The following is a 23,042-nucleotide window of genomic DNA, read 5'->3' as shown; positions in this document are numbered from 1 at the left end:
TTACACACTGGGTACTTTCTTTGTATACTTTTGACTATACGGGCCGAGTCCGGGATTTACGGGAAATCGCAGGTTTTCGCTTGCCGGCGATTAAACTTCTTTTATTCAGCGTCTCATCAAAAATGAAAATATTTTTAAATACTACAAGTCTCATGGGCTTTAGTGGTGAAATAATAATTTAAAAAAACGTTCGGGAAATGAGTTTACACCCTGGGTCCTTTCTTTGTATACTTTTGACTATACGGGCCGAGTCCGGGATTTACGGGAAATCGCAGGTTTTCGTTTGCCGGCGATTAAACTTCTTTTATTCAGCGTCTCATCAAAAATGAAAACATTTTTGAAAACTACAAGTCTCATGCGTTTTAGCGGTGAAAAAATAATTTAAAAAATCGTTCGGGAAATGAATTTACTCCCTGGGTACTTTCTTTGTATACTTTTGACTATGCGGGTCGAGTCCGGGGTTTACGGGATATGGCGGGTTTTCGTTTGCCGGCGATTAAACTTCTTTTATTCAGCGTCTCATCAAAAATGAAAACATTTTTGAAAACTACAAGTCTCAAGCGTTTTAGTGGTGAAAAGATAATTTAAAAAATCGTTTTGGAAATGAGTTTACTCACAGGGTACTTTCTTTGTATACATTCGACTATACGGGCCAAGCCCGGGATTTACGGGAAATCGAGGGTTTTCGTTTGCCGGCGAATAAACCACTTTTATTAGGCGTCTCATCAAAAATGAAAATATTTTTAAATACTACAAGTCTCATGGGCTTTAGTGGTGAAATAATAATTTAAAAAAACGTTCGGGAAATGAGTTTACACCCTGGGTCCTTTCTTTGTATACTTTTGACTATACGGGCCGAGTCCGGGATTTACGGGAAATCGCAGGTTTTCGTTTGCCGGCGATTAAACTTCTTTTATTCAGCGTCTCATCAAAAATGAAAACATTTTTAGAAACTACAAGTCTTATGCGTTTTAGTGGTGAAAAAATAATTTAAAAAATCGTTCTGGAAATGAGTTTACTCCCTGGGTACTATCTTTGTATACTTTTGACTATACAGGCCAAGCCCGGGATTTACGGGAAATCTCGGGTTTTCGTTTGCCGGCGATTAAACTTCTTTTATTCAGCGTCTCATCAAAAATGAAAATATTTTTAAATACTACAAGTCTCATGGGCTTTAGTGGTGAAAAAATAATTTAAAAAATCGTTCGGGAAATGAATTTACTCCCTGGGTACTTTCTTTGTATACTTTTGACTATGCGGGCCGAGTCCGGGGTTTACGGGATATGGCGGGTTTTCGTTTGCCGGCGATTAAACTTCTTTTATTCAGCGTCTCATCAAAAATGAAAACATTTTTGAAAACTACAAGTCTCAAGCGTTTTAGTGGTGAAAAGATAATTTAAAAAATCGTTTTGGAAATGAGTTTACTCACAGGGTACTTTCTTTGTATACATTCGACTATACGGACCAAGCCCGGGATTTACGGGAAATCGAGGGTTTTCGTTTGCCGGCGATTAAACTTCTTTTATTCAGCGTCTCATCAAAAATGAAAATATTTTTAAATACTACAAGTCTCATGGGCTTTAGTGGTGAAATAATAATTTAAAAAATCGTTCGGGAAATGAGTTTACACCCTGGGTACTTTCTTTGTATACTTTTGACTATACGGGCCGAGTCCGGGATTTACGGGAAATCGCAGGTTTTCGTTTGCCGGCGATTAAACTTCTTTCATTCAGCGTCTCATCAAAAATGAAAACATTTTTAAAAACTACAAGTCTTATGCGTTTTAGTGGTGAAAAAATAATTTAAAAAATCGTTCTGGAAATGAGTTTACTCCCTGGGTACTATCTTTGTATACTTTTGACTATACGGGCCAAGCCCGGGATTTACGGGAAATCTTAGGTTTTCGTTTGCCGGCGATTAAACCTCTTTCATTAAGCGTCTCATCAAAAATGAAAACATTTTTGAAAACTACAAGTCTCATGCGTTTTAGTGTTGAAAAAATAAATTAAAAAATCGTTCTGAAAATGAGTTTACTCACAGGGTACTTTCTTTGTATACATTCGACTATACGGGCCAAGCCTGGGATTTACGGGAAATCGCGGGTTTTCGTTTGCCGGCGATTAAACAACTTTCATTAAGCGTCTCATCAAATATGAAAACATTTCTGAAAACTACAAGTCTCATGCGTTTTAGTGGTGAAAATTAATTTAAAATATCGTTTGGGAAATGTGTTTACTCCCTGGGTACTTTCTTTGTATACTTTTGACTATACGGGCCGAGTCCGGGATTTACGGGAAGATGCGGGTTTTCGTTTGCCGGCAATTAAACTTCTTTTATTAAGCGTCTCATCAAAAATGGAAACATTTTTAAAAACTACAAGTCTCATGCGTTTTAGTGGTGAAAAAAAATTTTTAAAAATCGTTCGGGAAATGAGTTTACTCCCTGGGTACTTTCTTTGTATACTTTTGACTATACGGGCCGAGTCCGGGATTTACGGGAAGTCGCGGGTTTTCGTTTGCCGGCGATTAAACTTCTTTTATTCAGCGTCTCATCAAAAATGAAAATATTTTTAAATACTACAAGTCTCATGGGCTTTAGTGGTGAAATAATAATTTAAAAAAATCGTTCGGGAAATGAGTTTACACCTTGGGTACTTTCTTTGTATACTTTTGACTATACGGGCCGAGTCCGGGAGTTACGGGAAATCGCAGGTTTTCGTTTGCCGGCGATTAAACTTCTTTTATTCAGCGTCTCATCAAAAATGAAAATATTTTGAAATACTACAAGTCTCATGGGCTTTAGTGGTGAAATAATAATTTAAAATATCGTTTGGGAAATGTGTTTACTCCCTGGGTACTTTCTTTGTATACTTTTGACTATACGGGCCGAGTCCGGGATTTACGGGAAGATGCGGGTTTTCGTTTGCCGGCAATTAAACTTCTTTTATTAAGCGTCTCATCAAAAATGGAAACATTTTTAAAAACTACAAGTCTCATGCGTTTTAGTGGTGAAAAAAAATTTTTAAAAATCGTTCGGGAAATGAGTTTACTCCCTGGGTACTTTCTTTGTATACTTTTGACTATACGGGCCGAGTCCGGGATTTACGGGAAGTCGCGGGTTTTCGTTTGCCGGCGATTAAACTTCTTTTATTCAGCGTCTCATCAAAAATGAAAATATTTTTAAATACTACAAGTCTCATGGGCTTTAGTGGTGAAATAATAATTTAAAAAAATCGTTCGGGAAATGAGTTTACACCTTGGGTACTTTCTTTGTATACTTTTGACTATACGGGCCGAGTCCGGGAGTTACGGGAAATCGCAGGTTTTCGTTTGCCGGCGATTAAACTTCTTTTATTCAGCGTCTCATCAAAAATGAAAATATTTTGAAATACTACAAGTCTCATGGGCTTTAGTGGTGAAATAATAATTTAAAATATCGTTTTGGAAATGAGTTTACTCACTGGGTACTTTCTTTGTATACTTTTGACTATACTGGCCGAGTCCGGGAGTTACGGGAAGATGCGGATTTTTGTTTGCCGGCAATTAAACTTCTTTTATTCAGCATCTCATCAAAAATGAAAACATTTTTAAAAACTACAAGTCTCATGCGTTTTAGTGGTGAAAAAAACTTTTAAAAAATCGTTCGGGAAATGAGTTTACTCCCTGGGTACTTTCTTTGTATACTTTTGACTATACGGGCCGAGTCCGGGATTTACGGGAAGTCGCGGGTTTTCGTTTGCCGGCGATTAAACTTCTTTTATTCAGCGTCTCATCAAAAATGAAAATATTTTTAAATACTACAAGTCTCATGGGCTTTAGTGGTGCAATAATAATTTAAAAAATCGTTCGAGAAATGAGTATACACCCTGGGTACTTTCTTTGTATCTTTTTGACTATACTGGCCGAGTCCGGGAGTTACGGGAAATCGCAGGTTTTCGTTTGCCGGCGATTAAACTTCTTTTATTTAGCGTCTCATCAAAAATGAAAATATTTTTAAATACTACAAGTCTCATGGGCTTTAGTGGTGAAATAATAATTTAAAAAATCGTTCGGGAAATGAGTTTACACCCTGGGTACTTTCTTTGTATACTTTTGACTATACGGGCCGAGTCCGGGATTTACGGGAAATCGCAGGTTTTCGTTTACCGGCGATTAAACTTCTTTTATTCAGCGTCTCATCAAAAATGAGAACATTTTTGAAAACTACAAGTCTCATGCGTTTTAGTGGTGAAAAAATAATTTAAAAAATCGTTCGGGAAATGAGTTTACTCCCTGGGTACTTCCTTTGTATACTTTTGACTATGCGGGCCGAGTCTGGGATTTACGGGAAATCGCGGGTTTTCGTTTGCCGGCGATTAAACCACTTTTATTAGGCGTCTCATCAAAAATGAAAACATTTCTGAAAACTACATGTCTCATGCGTTTTAGTGGTGAAAAAATAATTTAAAAATTCGTTCGGGAAATGAGTTTACTCACAGGGTACTTTCTTTGTATACATTCGACTATACGGGCCAAGCCCGGGATTTACGGGAAATCGCGGGTTTTCGTTTGCCGGCGATTAAACAACTTTCATTAAGCGTCTCATCAAAAATGAAAACATTTCTGAAAACTACAAGTCTCATGCGTTTTAGTGGTGAAAATTAATTTAAAAAATCGTTCGGGAAATGAGTTTACTCCCTGGGTACATTATTTGTATACTTTTGACTATACGGGCCGAGTCCGGGATTTACGGGAAATCGCAGGTTTTCGTTTGCCGGCGATTAAACTTCTTTTATTCAGCGTCTCATCAAAAATGAAAATATTTTTAAATACTACAAGTCTCATGGGCTTTAGTGGTGAAAAAATAATTTAAAAAATCGTTCGGGAAATGAATTTACTCCCTGGGTACTTTCTTTGTATACTTTTGACTATGCGGCCCGAGTCCGGGGTTTACGGGATATGACGGGTTTTCGTTTGCCGGCGATTAAACTTCTTTTATTCAGCGTCTCATCAAAAATGAAAACATTTTTGAAAACTACAAGTCTCAAGCGTTTTAGTGGTGAAAAGATAATTTAAAAAATCGTTTTGGAAATGAGTTTACTCACAGGGTACTTTCTTTGTATACATTCGACTATACGGACCAAGCCCGGGATTTACGGGAAATCGAGGGTTTTCGTTTGCCGGCGAATAAACCACTGTTATTAGGCGTCTCATCAAAAATGAAAATATTTTTAAATACTACAAGTCTCATGGGCTTTAGTGGTGAAATAATAATTTAAAAAAACGTTCGGGAAATGAGTTTACACCCTGGTTACTTTCTTTGTATACTTTTGACTATACGGGCCGAGTCCGGGATTTACGGGAAATCGCAGGTTTTCGTTTGCCGGTGATTAAACTTCTTTTATTCAGCGTCTCATCAAAAATGAAAACATTTTTAGAAACTACAAGTCTTATGCGTTTTAGTGGTGAAAAAATAATTTAAAAAATCGTTCTGGAAATGCGTTTACTCCCTGGGTACTATCTTTGTATACTTTTGACTATACGGGCCAAGCCCGGGATTTACGGGAAATCTCGGGTTTTCGTTTGCCGGCGATTAAACTTTTTTTATTCAGCGTCTCATCAAAAATGAAAATATTTTTAAATACTACAAGTCTCATGGGCTTTAGTGGTGAAATAATAATTTAAAAAATCGTTCGGGAAATGAGTTTACACACTGGGTACTTTCTTTGTATACTTTTGACTATACGGGCCGAGTCCGGGATTTACGGGAAATCGCAGGTTTTCGCTTGCCGGCGATTAAACTTCTTTTATTCAGCGTCTCATCAAAAATGAAAATATTTTTAAATACTACAAGTCTCATGGGCTTTAGTGGTGAAATAATAATTTAAAAAAACGTTCGGGAAATGAGTTTACACCCTGGGTCCTTTCTTTGTATACTTTTGACTATACGGGCCGAGTCCGGGATTTACGGGAAATCGCAGGTTTTCGTTTGCCGGCGATTAAACTTCTTTTATTCAGCGTCTCATCAAAAATGAAAACATTTTTGAAAACTACAAGTCTCATGCGTTTTAGCGGTGAAAAAATAATTTAAAAAATCGTTCGGGAAATGAATTTACTCCCTGGGTACTTTCTTTGTATACTTTTGACTATGCGTGTCGACTCCGGGGTTTATGGGATATGGCGGGTTTTCGTTTGCCGGCGATTAAACTTCTTTTATTCAGCGTCTCATCAAAAATGAAAACATTTTTGAAAACTACAAGTCTCAAGCGTTTTAGTGGTGAAAAGATAATTTAAAAAATCGTTTTGGAAATGAGTTTACTCACAGGGTACTTTCTTTGTATACATTCGACTATACGGGCCAAGCCCGGGATTTACGGGAAATCGAGGGTTTTCGTTTGCCGGCGAATAAACCACTTTTATTAGGCGTCTCATCAAAAATGAAAATATTTTTAAATACTACAAGTCTCATGGGCTTTAGTGGTGAAATAATAATTTAAAAAAACGTTCGGGAAATGAGTTTACACCCTGGGTCCTTTCTTTGTATACTTTTGACTATACGGGCCGAGTCCGGGATTTACGGAAAATCGCAGGTTTTCGTTTGCCGGCGATTAAACTTCTTTTATTCAGCGTCTCATCAAAAATGAAAACATTTTTAGAAACTACAAGTCTTATGCGTTTTAGTGGTGAAAAAATAATTTAAAAAATCGTTCTGGAAATGAGTTTACTCCCTGGGTACTATCTTTGTATACTTTTGACTATACGGGCCAAGCCCGGGATTTACGGGAAATCTCGGGTTTTCGTTTGCCGGCGAATAAACCACTTTTATTAGGCGTCTCATCAAAAATGAAAATATTTTTAAATACTACAAGTCTCATGGGCTTTAGTGGTGAAATAATAATTTAAAAAAACGTTCGGGAAATGAGTTTACACCCTGGTTACTTTCTTTGTATACTTTTGACTATACGGGCCGAGTCCGGGATTTACGGGAAATCGCAGGTTTTCGTTTGCCGGTGATTAAACTTCTTTTATTCAGCGTCTCATCAAAAATGAAAACATTTTTAGAAACTACAAGTCTTATGCGTTTTAGTGGTGAAAAAATAATTTAAAAAATCGTTCTGGAAATGCGTTTACTCCCTGGGTACTATCTTTGTATACTTTTGACTATACGGGCCAAGCCCGGGATTTACGGGAAATCTCGGGTTTTCGTTTGCCGGCGATTAAACTTTTTTTATTCAGCGTCTCATCAAAAATGATAATATTTTTAAATACTACAAGTCTCATGGGCTTTAGTGGTGAAATAATAATTTAAAAAATCGTTCGGGAAATGAGTTTACACACTGGGTACTTTCTTTGTATACTTTTGACTATACGGGCCGAGTCCGGGATTTACGGGAAATCGCAGGTTTTCGCTTGCCGGCGATTAAACTTCTTTTATTCAGCGTCTCATCAAAAATGAAAATATTTTTAAATACTACAAGTCTCATGGGCTTTAGTGGTGAAATAATAATTTAAAAAAACGTTCGGGAAATGAGTTTACACCCTGGGTCCTTTCTTTGTATACTTTTGACTATACGGGCCGAGTCCGGGATTTACGGGAAATCGCAGGTTTTCGTTTGCCGGCGATTAAACTTCTTTTATTCAGCGTCTCATCAAAAATGAAAACATTTTTGAAAACTACAAGTCTCATGCGTTTTAGCGGTGAAAAAATAATTTAAAAAATCGTTCGGGAAATGAATTTACTCCCTGGGTACTTTCTTTGTATACTTTTGACTATGCGGGTCGAGTCCGGGGTTTACGGGATATGGCGGGTTTTCGTTTGCCGGCGATTAAACTTCTTTTATTCAGCGTCTCATCAAAAATGAAAACATTTTTGAAAACTACAAGTCTCAAGCGTTTTAGTGGTGAAAAGATAATTTAAAAAATCGTTTTGGAAATGAGTTTACTCACAGGGTACTTTCTTTGTATACATTCGACTATACGGGCCAAGCCCGGGATTTACGGGAAATCGAGGGTTTTCGTTTGCCGGCGAATAAACCACTTTTATTAGGCGTCTCATCAAAAATGAAAATATTTTTAAATACTACAAGTCTCATGGGCTTTAGTGGTGAAATAATAATTTAAAAAAACGTTCGGGAAATGAGTTTACACCCTGGGTCCTTTCTTTGTATACTTTTGACTATACGGGCCGAGTCCGGGATTTACGGGAAATCGCAGGTTTTCGTTTGCCGGCGATTAAACTTCTTTTATTCAGCGTCTCATCAAAAATGAAAACATTTTTAGAAACTACAAGTCTTATGCGTTTTAGTGGTGAAAAAATAATTTAAAAAATCGTTCTGGAAATGAGTTTACTCCCTGGGTACTATCTTTGTATACTTTTGACTATACAGGCCAAGCCCGGGATTTACGGGAAATCTCGGGTTTTCGTTTGCCGGCGATTAAACTTCTTTTATTCAGCGTCTCATCAAAAATGAAAATATTTTTAAATACTACAAGTCTCATGGGCTTTAGTGGTGAAAAAATAATTTAAAAAATCGTTCGGAAAATGAATTTACTCCCTGGGTACTTTCTTTGTATACTTTTGACTATGCGGGCCGAGTCCGGGGTTTACGGGATATGGCGGGTTTTCGTTTGCCGGCGATTAAACTTCTTTTATTCAGCGTCTCATCAAAAATGAAAACATTTTTGAAAACTACAAGTCTCAAGCGTTTTAGTGGTGAAAAGATAATTTAAAAAATCGTTTTGGAAATGAGTTTACTCACAGGGTACTTTCTTTGTATACATTCGACTATACGGACCAAGCCCGGGATTTACGGGAAATCGAGGGTTTTCGTTTGCCGGCGATTAAACTTCTTTTATTCAGCGTCTCATCAAAAATGAAAATATTTTTAAATACTACAAGTCTCATGGGCTTTAGTGGTGAAATAATAATTTAAAAAATCGTTCGGGAAATGAGTTTACACCCTGGGTACTTTCTTTGTATACTTTTGACTATACGGGCCGAGTCCGGGATTTACGGGAAATCGCAGGTTTTCGTTTGCCGGCGATTAAACTTCTTTCATTCAGCGTCTCATCAAAAATGAAAACATTTTTAAAAACTACAAGTCTTATGCGTTTTAGTGGTGAAAAAATAATTTAAAAAATCGTTCTGGAAATGAGTTTACTCCCTGGGTACTATCTTTGTATACTTTTGACTATACGGGCCAAGCCCGGGATTTACGGGAAATCTTAGGTTTTCGTTTGCCGGCGATTAAACCTCTTTCATTAAGCGTCTCATCAAAAATGAAAACATTTTTGAAAACTACAAGTCTCATGCGTTTTAGTGTTGAAAAAATAAATTAAAAAATCGTTCTGAAAATGAGTTTACTCACAGGGTACTTTCTTTGTATACATTCGACTATACGGGCCAAGCCTGGGATTTACGGGAAATCGCGGGTTTTCGTTTGCCGGCGATTAAACAACTTTCATTAAGCGTCTCATCAAATATGAAAACATTTCTGAAAACTACAAGTCTCATGCGTTTTAGTGGTGAAAATTAATTTAAAATATCGTTTGGGAAATGTGTTTACTCCCTGGGTACTTTCTTTGTATACTTTTGACTATACGGGCCGAGTCCGGGATTTACGGGAAATCGCAGGTTTTCGTTTGCCGGCGATTAAACTTCTTTCATTCAGCGTCTCATCAAAAATGAAAACATTTTTAAAAACTACAAGTCTTATGCGTTTTAGTGGTGAAAAAATAATTTAAAAAATCGTTCTGGAAATGAGTTTACTCCCTGGGTACTATCTTTGTATACTTTTGACTATACGGGCCAAGCCCGGGATTTACGGGAAATCTTAGGTTTTCGTTTGCCGGCGATTAAACCTCTTTCATTAAGCGTCTCATCAAAAATGAAAACATTTTTGAAAACTACAAGTCTCATGCGTTTTAGTGTTGAAAAAATAAATTAAAAAATCGTTCTGAAAATGAGTTTACTCACAGGGTACTTTCTTTGTATACATTCGACTATACGGGCCAAGCCTGGGATTTACGGGAAATCGCGGGTTTTCGTTTGCCGGCGATTAAACAACTTTCATTAAGCGTCTCATCAAATATGAAAACATTTCTGAAAACTACAAGTCTCATGCGTTTTAGTGGTGAAAATAAATTTAAAATATCGTTTGGGAAATGTGTTTACTCCCTGGGTACTTTCTTTGTATACTTTTGACTATACGGGCCGAGTCCGGGATTTACGGGAAGATGCGGGTTTTCGTTTGCCGGCAATTAAACTTCTTTTATTAAGCGTCTCATCAAAAATGGAAACATTTTTAAAAACTACAAGTCTCATGCGTTTTAGTGGTGAAAAAAAATTTTTAAAAATCGTTCGGGAAATGAGTTTACTCCCTGGGTACTTTCTTTGTATACTTTTGACTATACGGGCCGAGTCCGGGATTTACGGGAAGTCGCGGGTTTTCGTTTGCCGGCGATTAAACTTCTTTTATTCAGCGTCTCATCAAAAATGAAAATATTTTTAAATACTACAAGTCTCATGGGCTTTAGTGGTGAAATAATAATTTAAAAAAATCGTTCGGGAAATGAGTTTACACCTTGGGTACTTTCTTTGTATACTTTTGACTATACGGGCCGAGTCCGGGAGTTACGGGAAATCGCAGGTTTTCGTTTGCCGGCGATTAAACTTCTTTTATTCAGCGTCTCATCAAAAATGAAAATATTTTGAAATACTACAAGTCTCATGGGCTTTAGTGGTGAAATAATAATTTAAAATATCGTTTGGGAAATGTGTTTACTCCCTGGCTACTTTCTTTGTATACTTTTGACTATACGGGCCGAGTCCGGGATTTACGGGAAGATGCGGGTTTTCGTTTGCCGGCAATTAAACTTCTTTTATTAAGCGTCTCATCAAAAATGGAAACATTTTTAAAAACTACAAGTCTCATGCGTTTTAGTGGTGAAAAAAAATTTTTAAAAATCGTTCGGGAAATGAGTTTACTCCCTGGGTACTTTCTTTGTATACTTTTGACTATACGGGCCGAGTCCGGGATTTACGGGAAGTCGCGGGTTTTCGTTTGCCGGCGATTAAACTTCTTTTATTCAGCGTCTCATCAAAAATGAAAATATTTTTAAATACTACAAGTCTCATGGGCTTTAGTGGTGAAATAATAATTTAAAAAAATCGTTCGGGAAATGAGTTTACACCTTGGGTACTTTCTTTGTATACTTTTGACTATACGGGCCGAGTCCGGGAGTTACGGGAAATCGCAGGTTTTCGTTTGCCGGCGATTAAACTTCTTTTATTCAGCGTCTCATCAAAAATGAAAATATTTTGAAATACTACAAGTCTCATGGGCTTTAGTGGTGAAATAATAATTTAAAATATCGTTTGGGAAATGAGTTTACTCACTGGGTACTTTCTTTGTATACTTTTGACTATACTGGCCGAGTCCGGGAGTTACGGGAAGATGCGGATTTTTGTTTGCCGGCAATTAAACTTCTTTTATTCAGCATCTCATCAAAAATGAAAACATTTTTAAAAACTACAAGTCTCATGCGTTTTAGTGGTGAAAAAAACTTTTAAAAAATCGTTCGGGAAATGAGTTTACTCCCTGGGTACTTTCTTTGTATACTTTTGACTATACGGGCCGAGTCCGGGATTTACGGGAAGTCGCGGGTTTTCGTTTGCCGGCGATTAAACTTCTTTTATTCAGCGTCTCATCAAAAATGAAAATATTTTTAAATACTACAAGTCTCATGGGCTTTAGTGGTGCAATAATAATTTAAAAAATCGTTCGAGAAATGAGTATACACCCTGGGTACTTTCTTTGTATCTTTTTGACTATACTGGCCGAGTCCGGGAGTTACGGGAAATCGCAGGTTTTCGTTTGCCGGCGATTAAACTTCTTTTATTTAGCGTCTCATCAAAAATGAAAATATTTTAAATACTACAAGTCTCATGGGCTTTAGTGGTGAAATAATAATTTAAAAAATCGTTCGGGAAATGAGTTTACACCCTGGGTACTTTCTTTGTATACTTTTGACTATACGGGCCGAGTCCGGGATTTACGGGAAATCGCAGGTTTTCGTTTACCGGCGATTAAACTTCTTTTATTCAGCGTCTCATCAAAAATGAGAACATTTTTGAAAACTACAAGTCTCATGCGTTTTAGTGGTGAAAAAATAATTTAAAAAATCGTTCGGGAAATGAGTTTACTCCCTGGGTACTTCCTTTGTATACTTTTGACTATGCGGGCCGAGTCTGGGATTTACGGGAAATCGCGGGTTTTCGTTTGCCGGCGATTAAACCACTTTTATTAGGCGTCTCATCAAAAATGAAAACATTTCTGAAAACTACATGTCTCATGCGTTTTAGTGGTGAAAAAATAATTTAAAAATTCGTTCGGGAAATGAGTTTACTCACAGGGTACTTTCTTTGTATACATTCGACTATACGGGCCAAGCCCGGGATTTACGGGAAATCGCGGGTTTTCGTTTGCCGGCGATTAAACAACTTTCATTAAGCGTCTCATCAAAAATGAAAACATTTCTGAAAACTACAAGTCTCATGCGTTTTAGTGGTGAAAATTAATTTAAAAAATCGTTCGGGAAATGAGTTTACTCCCTGGGTACATTATTTGTATACTTTTGACTATACGGGCCGAGTCCGGGATTTACGGGAAGTCGCGGGTTTTCGTTTGCCGGCAATTAAACTTCTTTTATTCAGCGTCTCATCAAAAATGAAAACATTTTTAAAAACTACAAGTCTCATGGGCTTTAGTGGTGAAATAGTAATTTAAAAAATCGTTCGGGAAAAGAGTTTACACCCCGGGTATTTTCTTTGTATACTTTTGACTATACGGGCCGAGTCCGGGATTTACGGGAAATCGCAGGTTTTCGTTTGCCGGCGATTAAACTTCTTTTATTCAGCGTCTCATCAAAAATGAAAATATCTTTAAATACTATAAGTCTCATGGGCTTTAGTGGTGAGATCTTATATATTAATTCCCTTGCGTGAGTAAAACTGTGAGTCCACGACACGGAAATCACGGGTCACTTTTTTATGACGTGGTTGTACGCTAAAATTTAACTAAAAAAATTAGGGATGTACTTCATAGAAATCGCACATAAGGTGTAAATATATAACCCGCTGCTAATAACGATATAAATATATATACCCTTATGCCAAAAAATCTATATGAGCATATATATATATATAGGTATCGCTACATATCAAACGGTATTAGATATTCACAAAGCATACGGACTGTTAAATGAAGTTCCTAGCATAAAACGAAAATTGTGTTTACGAAAAAGATGGCTGTTCTTTTTTACTATTCTCTACTCTTTCATTCAAAATAAATCTTTAAAAAAACATTTGAAGAAGAGCATGGTTTTATAAATTAATCATAGCAAGGTTCTGTAAAGTTTTTTCATGTTTTTTTTTCAAGTTTTGATGATATTATTGATGTCAGACATATTTTATAGCTAGCATCATAAAGCCAACCACCACCAGCCTAGCTACCTAGGAATTTATATATATGTACCCATGATTTTGATGCCTAGCTTCAGTTATATTTAAATAACCTGTGAGTTTTATATATGTTGCTGTGTGTTGTTGTGGATTGTTTGGACCTTTTAAGCTTATATTAGAAGATATTTAAGGATAGCTAAGGACTCTTTTTAAGATGTATTTTTAACATTTTGTGTAACTAAACTTATACATCGGTTGCATGCAATATGACAAAAGGATTTTTATTTAACATGTAGTAATTTTGGTATGTAGTTTAAGTGTGGTGATTCGTAGGAAGGAGTTACATTTTTTTTACATTTAGAGTTTAGAATTTAGTTTAAAAAACATACAGGAAAGGCTGGGGTGACTTTCCATTTATATAGATATATATATATATATATATATATATATATATATATATATATATATATATATATATATATATATATATATATATATATATATATATATATATATATATATATATATATATATATATATATATATATATATATATATATATATATATGTATACACAATTTAATAAGGGAATAACCAACAAATCAGTAAGAATGACAAAAGTTATTAATACGTAAAATTTCGTTGGTATATCAACCAACTTTGTCAAACGAATACTTACAATTTGGTATTGTGGACAATTTTAGAGATTTTAATGCTAAGAACATTATGTGTGCATGCAAAATGCCTAAATTTTGTCGATTGGGATTGACGGTTTTACTGCTGTCAGACCTTTTTAAGGAAAATTTTTTGGAAAGGTCATAATTATTGAATTTTAAATAATTTCTATTTCATGTTTTTACTGTTTTTTTAACATTAAATTTTTGAAAGGATGACATTTAAGTATGAAATATTATCTGTGTTGCAAGCAATAGCTCTTGCAAATTTTGTGGACAGATCCAATATTTTTTGTATGACATTATAAGCAATGAAATATCTTGCTTATTCCATAATGATGTTGTAAACCTTTAAATCCGTGGCACACTTTTGAGCATTGGTTTTTTAAGCGCCTGGTTATATTTTTTAACATTTTGTGTCAGCAGTTAGAAAATGGAATAATGCAGGGTGATACTTTGGTATCTTTATACGAGAAATTGGGGGAGAAAGGGGTTTATTTAGTTCTTAAAATAACCCAATATCAATGCTATAATAATGCCTTTTTACACCCGTAACACGTCGCATTATAGTTTTCGTCATCATTAAGCTGCGGTCGAGCAAGAAAATTAACAAAGCGTTCTATTGGCCAAGACGGCTTAAACAAGGAAGCTTATTGGTTTATATTGTAAAAGACCGTACCCGGGCAACGCAAATATAAACAAACGGATCCGTCAGGCGCAACGGGAACGAGAAGACCTGTTTTGCTTTCATTTTTGATCTGATTGGAGAAACAGTTTAGCCAGAGAAGTATATTTATAGATTAATTTGGTTTGTTCCATTATTTTTTGAATTTATTTTACTTTGTTTTAGTTTAGCTATCTATAGCCTATCTCCTGGTGAAATCTCACTGCCTGGAGCGCCAGATGCGACATCGTCAGCTATTTGTTTTTGTTTTTTTTGTTTTTTTTTATTATTATTTAGATTATTAACATTTTTATGTTTTGCTTTATTATACGAGTTCAGAAAAATGTCATCTGTATTTACAAGTGTTGTTAATGCTTTTGAGAGATTTTTTATGCATCAACCTAACACAACTGATCCCATTGAAAGGAACAGGCCATTGCAACAAAATGTTGTTGTTGCAGATGATGAACGCCCCCCTGCACCTGTTATTGCTAGACTAGCAGATGATATTGATGTAGCGGATGCTCAAAGAAGAGCATATGTTACGCATGCTGTTGCAATTAGAGCTGAAGAGGACAACATTGTTCGCAATGCTAGGCAGAACAACATGCTGCCTATATGCGAGAAGACCGTGCCGCTATCAGAGCAAATGGCAGAGGACAAGGTAATATTGCGCGGCAGTGTCACATTAGGCCTGTTCATGCATTTAATTTAGGAGCAATGGATAAGTTGTGTCCATACAGTCAGGCACTGAAATTTGTGGGGGAAAACCATTTTAAGTGTTGTCAATCTGGGAAAGTTCGACTAGAACCTCTTTCACCCCATCCTTTAGAACTTAGGGAATTGTTAACTGGGGGTACTCCTGCTGCAAAACATTTCCAAAAGGACATAAGAATTTACAATAATGCCTTTTCATTTGGTTCATTTGGTGCAGACTTAAGACCACCTCCGGGGAATGGTCCACCATGTTTTAGACTGTGTGGACAACTTTATCATCGGGTTGGCTGCTTGCATCCAGCAGCTAATGTACGTCTCTCTTACAGTCAGTTATATATAATAGAGGCGGGTGAAGCATTTAATGCGAGAATGGATAATCCAGCAAATGCTCAATGTCGTCAAGATGTAATGCATATTCTTCAGCAGGTGATGGACAGAGAGTCACCTTTCATTGCTGCATACAAAAATATGGCACAGGTAGAACAAGAGGAAAACACAAGGGCTATACAAGAAAATAGGACACCATCTATTGTGAAAATGATGATGAAAGCTGGGCCAGATAGACGGCGGTACAATACTCCTTCTCATGAAGAAGTGGCTGCTATTTTCATTGGGGAAGATGGTGCTCCCCCTGCTCAAAGGGACATAGTAATCTATCCAAGGGATCATGCATTAGTCAATATATCTACCATGTCTGCTAACCTAGATCCTATGATTTACCCAATGTTTTTCCCTAGAGGAGATGCAGGTTGGCATAATTCTATTAACCATGTTCTGGAACGACAAACTGCCACCCGGCAACGCGTTACAAGGTTGCAGTTTTGTGCATATCGTATTGCAATAAGACAATGTTTTAGTTCTCTACACTATGGCCGTAAACTTTTTCAGCAGTACATAGTGGACTGTTATTGTAGGGTTGAAGGAGAGCGACTTGATTATATTCGTCGAAACCAAACACGGTTAAGGGCAGCCTCTTATGTTGGTCTTATGGACCATTTACATGCAGAAGCTGAGCATCGCAACCTTCAGCCTGGTAGGATGATTATTTTACCATCAACTTTTTCTGGTTCCCTTAGGAATATGCATCAGAATTATTTAGATGCTATGGCCATTGTTCCTAAATTTGGAAAACCAGACCTCTTTTTGACTTTTACATGCAACCCCAAATGGCCTGAAATAACTGAAAACCTACTGCCTGGTCTTTATGCATGTGATCGCCCTGACTTGGTCTCTAGGGTTTTTAAATTAAAATTAAATCAGTTGGTTAAAGATATTTATAAGAATCATGTTTTAGGACGTACAGTGGCATATGTTCATGTAATAGAATTTCAAAAGCGAGGACTTCCTCACTGCCATATGCTTGTTAATTTATGTAATGAGCATAAATTACGTACAGCTGATGATATTGACATTTCTATTTGTGCTGAAATACCAGATCCAGCTGATCAAAATCTTTATGAAATTGTTAAGTCTACTATGGTTCATGGTCCATGTGGGTATCTTAATCCTAACTCATCTTGTATGAAAGAGGGCAATTGTTCTAAAAACTTTTCAAAAGAATTTTCTAATTCCACAATTTTAAATGCTAATGGATATCCACTGTATCGAAGAAGGAATAATGGTAGAACATTTCAAATTCGTAACATGGAACTTGATAATAGGTGGATTGTTCCATACAATCCTTACTTGACAGAAAAATATCACGCACATATTAACGTTGAGGCCTGTGTTTCTATAAAATCTGTTAAGTACCTCTATAAGTATATTTATAAAGGTCATGACTGTGCAAATATACAAATACAAGAGAAACTTGACCATAATGAAGTCAAAACATTTTTAGATGCTAGGTATGTTTCAGCTCCCGAAGCTGCCTGGCGTCTATTTTCTTTTGAGCTACATAAGCAGTCACATACTATTTTTCGATTATCAATGCACCTTCCTGAACAACAACAAGTGTATTTTAGAGCTGGTAATGAAGCAGCAGCACTTGAGAGGGCAGATGAACATGATACCCACCTAACAGCTTGGTTTAAATTAAATCAGCGCAATGTTGCTGCTCGGGAGCATCTGTATGCCAATATACCATATCATTTTGTGTTTAAAGAACATGCTTGGTGTACAAGGCAACGAGGTGGTGAAAAAATTGTCACTAGATTATATTGTGCCCAACCCAGTGAGGGTGAGAGATTTTATTTAAGAATATTACTTCTTCATGTTCCAGGAGCTACCTCCTTTGAGTCATTAAGAACATTTAATGGAGAGTTATTCCCAACCTTTCGTGAAGCATGTTTAGCTAGGGGACTTCTTCAAGATAATAATGAATGGAATGCCCTCTTTTACAAATTGCCACCATAGGTACACCTTGGCAGCTTCGACAGACATTCTCATTTATTTTAAGTCATTGTGAGGTCAATGATCCTTTGACGTTATGGCTTACCCATAGAAATAGTATGATAGAAGACTTTCTTAGTACTATGCAAGATTATCAGGCTGAACAGGCTGCACTAGGTTTTATAGCTGGTATTATAGGTCAGTCAGGGAAAAGACTTTCAGACTTTGGTCTTCCTGAAACAGAAGAAGCACCAGTAGAACCTCCAGCTGATTTAGTTTATCTTGGTCAAGAAGCTGATAATATCCGTTCCACATTAAATCCTGAACAATTAGAAGCAGCTGATACAATCATTAGGGCTGTTATGAATGTCCATAATAACTCTCCTCAAAATAACCGTTAATTTTTTATCGATGGTCCAGGTGGAACAGGCAAAACTTACACTTATAATTACATCATAAAAGAATTAAAGCGCAGAGGAATGAAAGTTGGTACATCTGCTTGGACCGGCATTGCAGCAACACTTTTAGATGGAGGGAGGACTGTTCACAGTCTTTTTAGATTGCTTGTGCCGATTGTGGAGACAAGTACTTGCAATGTTCCTCCTACCAGTAATCATGCCACATTCCTGATGCAACAAGACTTATACATTTTTGATGAAGCATCAATGATCCCCAAGCATGCCCTTCAAGCTATCGAGACCATGTTTAGGGATATTTCTAATGTTGACAACTTATTTGGAGGAAAAGTCATTCTTTTAGGAGGGGACTTTCGACAAATTTTGCCAGTAGTAAAGAGAGCCAGACCTGCTGCAATTGTAGAAACATGTCTTAAAAGCTCCTATATTTGGCCAACTGTTCAGGTATTTAAGCTTACACACAATATGAGAGCTGGACAGAATCAGCAGATTTTTGCAAACTGGCTTTTACAACTTGGTGATGGTATTTTACCTACAAAAGCAACAGCGCCATTTACGAATAGCATTGAAATACCAGAAACTTGCATTATCCGTGAGCAGAATGATCAATCACATGTTGATGCAGTGTTTGGAGATTGTAACTTGGCAGATTTTGCCAGTAGGATTATTCTGACCCCTACAAATGATGTTGCCCTTGATATTAATAACAAGATATTAAATAAAATTCCAGGGGAAATAGTAACATATAACAGTGCTGACTCTGTAGTTTCAGACGATCCTGAAGAAATTGCACTTTATCCAGTCGAGTTTCTTAATTCAATTACACCTTCTGGTATGCCACCACACAACTTGCAACTAAAACTGGGTGCAGTAATAATGCTTCTTCGAAATCTAGATTTAAAACATGGATTATGTAATGGCACTAGATTAATAGTACAACAGTTAAGGCAACATGTAATTGATGCTGAAATCATTACTGGTGTTGCTACTGGTAAAAGAGTGCTAATACCTAGAATTCAATTAGCGCCTTCTGACACTGGTCTTCCTTTTCAGTTACGAAGACTTCAGTTTCCTATACGTTTGGCCTATGCTATGACAATTAATAAATCTCAGGGACAAACATTTAATAAAGTTGGAATTTATCTTCACAGGTCATGCTTTTCTCATGGACAATTATATGTTGCATTTTCACGTGCACGTTCCTTTGAAGATGTTAAGGTAAAGATTCATCAAACAGAAGCACAAGGGTATGTTCAGCATAAATGCTATACACCAAACATTGTTTACAGTCAAGTGATGTAACAATTGTTTGCATATCCAGTTAGAATTATATGATATATTTATATCTTTGTGCCTTTTTGATACTTTATTTGGAAAAGAATTTAATAATTGAAAATTAATCAACCAATTCAATTCAGTTGGAGTGACAAATAAAAAACATTTACTTCATTTTATGTAAAATGTTATTATACCAATTCATAAAAAATACTGTGCACAGAATTTATTTTACATTGTTTCTTTTCTGAATAAAGTATCATGTTATTTCACAGTACAAGACAGGATGAGATGATTCCTGTGCAGGATGAGATGATTCTTGCAAGAAGAATTCTGTGGATGACATTTAATGAAAAGGGATTCCTGTATTGAAAATTATTTTTTTGTATATAGGTTATATAGTTGAATTTTCTTCTTAATATACTTTGCTTCATGATTTATTTTGACAGAATTTTTTTAAAACTCATTATTACATTTTAAAAACTTACTTACTTAAAAATTTCCTAGATTTTAAATAACTTTTTTTCTCCACAACATAAAAATTATCATTTCAATGCAGAAATCTCTTAAAATTGCACACACAGGTGGATTTTGAAATAATTTTTAAAATAATAAGATTTCACATTATGATTCAACCTGTTATAAGTTCAAAAAAAATGTATAAGTTTTTCCAAAATTGTCCAATAACATTTCACTTTAATAATATGTTCTAAACTGCTTTTCAATCTCCACCAACTGTTATCAAGCACATGTACTGTAATATGCAAACAGTTTGTTTCATATGTGAGACCACTTATTATAGCCTTCATTTGGCTGTGGTAGTTGGAAAGCATGTGTAAATGACTGTCTAGGCAAGTGCAATGTGAAGATCTTGATAACTTTAATGTGTGTGCAAACCTAAAAAGGGTAGAATCATAAAGACTTAGCTTTATGTCTTTTTAGGTGAAGTGCAAAGACCTATGGCTTACCTTCTCGTGGTGCACTTCGTTAAATGCAACTTACTTTTATGTGAAAATTTTTTGAGTTTTTGTCCATTCATTTTTAAAACAGCTTGCAAACTCACAATGGTACTTTTGCGTTAATAGCTGCTGTTAGAGATAGCAGAATAATTTGTGCATCAATGATCAATTTCATAAAATTAGACCTTTTAGGAAAATGTAATATTTTTATTTTGGAATAGAATAGTGAAGGAATTTCGTTTTTAAGAAAAATCTTGCGAAATCTCCTAATTTTTATTCACATTAAAGTAAATTCTATGAACTAAAAGTCAAGGCAATTTTACCGTGAACGATAAATAACTGCATGTTGTTCGGTTTAAAGTTTAGACCTATATCTTGCCGCATTATTCGGTAGGCCTTGGTAATGAGAAATAATTATTGTTGATGTTTTTCATAACAAATTTTCAACTAAAAATTAGAATGATATATAACACACTTTTAAACAGTAAGCAGCAATTTTTTTCAAAAGACTAAATTTCTTACGTAATGTTCCCACTTTTAAGCTAATAATAAGGTTCTTAGTGTTATAAAAATTATTTAGCAACGCTTATTTAGGTAGGGGTTCTTATTGAGCTTACTTAATTTATTTGGCAATTGGCAGCAGGTTGTTATTCTGTCGTTTACGGTCTTCAACAAATGATTTTTAAAACTAAAATTTAAATTAATGGAGTTTTATAATATTTAATTGACTTATAACAATTCACATGATGATTTTTGACATTTTGTTTGTAGGTATATAGATATATAAGATATAAATATAAGATGGCTGGAGATAGTATACAATTACATGCCCATTATATGAAAATTGACGCTTTGGAGGAAGACAGGTTGCTCCAGACAAGTCTGGAAAGAAAAAGTAAGCAATTGTTTTGTGTGACAATCACTGTTTATTAACACATTTTACCAATTTAAAGCTTAATACTTTCCAGGTACATAATATCACAAAAACGTTCAATATTGTTAGTGCATTTTATTTCATAATACTAATATTATAAGATATATAGTTTAAAACAGTTGTTTATTTATATATTTTTTATTGATTAATGTAAGTTATTGTGTTTGACTTTAGTTACTGAACAGAATGAAACAATTAAAAACTTAAAGAAGGAAATAAAAACTTTACAACAACAAAACAAAAAAGAAAGTAAGTTGATTAAATGATAATAAAAAACATCTTTTTTATTGATTCTTATCATATTTTTCAGTAAAATCACCTTAATAACTTTTTTTAGTTGAAGATTATAAGAGTGTTTTCAAGGAGATGCAACTTGAATTGGCTAAAATAAAAGAAGAGAAAAAGAGAGAAAGTAATTTTTTTGTGTGTGTTATTATTTACCAATAAAAGACGCTAAGCAAATTTCTGACATTTTGCTATTAATTGGCTAAACTAATTAATTGTATTGTGAAACTTACATAACGTTACCGCAAAAATCTAACAGACAATCTCAATGCATATGAAATGTTGCATTTATTAAAACCAGGTGATTGCATGTTGCTGCTCCTTAATTTTTCCAGTTTTGTATTTGTGATTTATAATTGAGGGCAGGTGACTTTTTTCTGCATAGTTTAAAATGAAATGTATTATATGGACATTATATGTATCATCAATTTTATATACCATTTTTTTCAGAAAACCAAAGCGAAGATAAAGAACTTTGGGCTAGGTACAAAGAGTACCGTAAAAAACATCCCGGCCCACTCACAAACAAATTCTTCCACTTTTGGAAAAATAATGATTTTAAAGACACTGATAGATTTAAACAATATTGGGAAAAGAAGTTTGAAAAAAATATTCCAAAAAAAATTGAAAGGCAAGAACAAAGCGGCTGTCCCTGTACTGTCACTGTTTCAGAATGCCAAAGTAAAAATTTTACTTTCACTTTAGGAAAGTAAATTTTCTATTTGGCTGTAACTGGAACAGTTTTGTATTGATCTTGTGCTGCTTTTTATATTCACTACTCTCTTCAATAAACTGGCATACCAATTGGTCTTTGTTCTTGCCTTTTACTATTGGAGGCACTAAAAAATGCTAAGTTATACAGTTTTGATTTAGTGTGCTCTTAAATATTCGTTTCAAAGCATTTTTCAATGCCTTCAACTGGTGTCCTGTTGACACAAAATTCCTATTGTTGAGAGAATAATTGAATAATGTGTATTGAAAAGTCTGTTTCTATTGCATGCAAACCATTATTTTTGCTGTTTATTGAATTCATAGTCTCTTAAAAGTTATAATGTACTTACTATGCGTCATTTCCCTCTTTCTAATATATATAAAATTATATAATGATATTACGATTATGGAGGCATTAAAATACGTTAATACACCAGCTTACGTTTACCCCAAAAATATGTAAGTGATATTAAAAAGAACTTTTTAAACGTTTTTTAATGCCTTCAGTTGTGTCCTGTTGACAAAAGATAGAAGTTGTTTAAAAATGTTTCTTTTTTTATTGTTTGATTTTTGAAAAAAAATACACATAATTAGTAAATCTTAACATATCCACTTATGACGCATATTATAATCCCA

The 23,042-nt window shown here is 35.2% G+C and overlaps 2 protein-coding genes across 2 annotated transcripts; both read left to right on the top strand.

The window, feature by feature from the left end:
• The first annotated feature begins 15,498 nt into the window (after positions 1-15,498).
• On the top strand, positions 15,499-17,850 carry LOC130627125 (uncharacterized). Its single transcript, XM_057441363.1, has one exon. It carries the CDS (start codon positions 15,499-15,501, stop codon positions 17,848-17,850), a length of 2,352 nt encoding a protein of 783 aa, XP_057297346.1.
• Positions 17,851-18,305: 455 nt separating this feature from the next.
• LOC130627108 (uncharacterized) lies at positions 18,306-19,544 on the top strand. The gene has a single exon (XM_057441362.1). It carries the CDS (start codon positions 18,306-18,308, stop codon positions 19,542-19,544), a length of 1,239 nt encoding a protein of 412 aa, XP_057297345.1.
• The last annotated feature ends 3,498 nt before the right edge of the window (positions 19,545-23,042 follow it).

Source organism: Hydractinia symbiolongicarpus, chromosome 2 (assembly GCF_029227915.1).
Source record: "Hydractinia symbiolongicarpus strain clone_291-10 chromosome 2, HSymV2.1, whole genome shotgun sequence".
NCBI lineage: Eukaryota > Metazoa > Cnidaria > Hydrozoa > Anthoathecata > Hydractiniidae > Hydractinia > Hydractinia symbiolongicarpus.
The sequence above is the reverse complement of the archived record's forward strand: the minus strand, read 5'-3'. Positions and strand labels throughout refer to the sequence as shown.

Excerpts from the sequence above, each read along its gene's own strand:
- LOC130627125 (XM_057441363.1), top strand. The coding sequence starts at position 15,499 with ATGGATAAGTTGTGTCCATACAGTCAGGCACTGAAATTTGTGGGGGAA.
- LOC130627108 (XM_057441362.1), top strand. The coding sequence starts at position 18,306 with ATGAAAGTTGGTACATCTGCTTGGACCGGCATTGCAGCAACACTTTTA.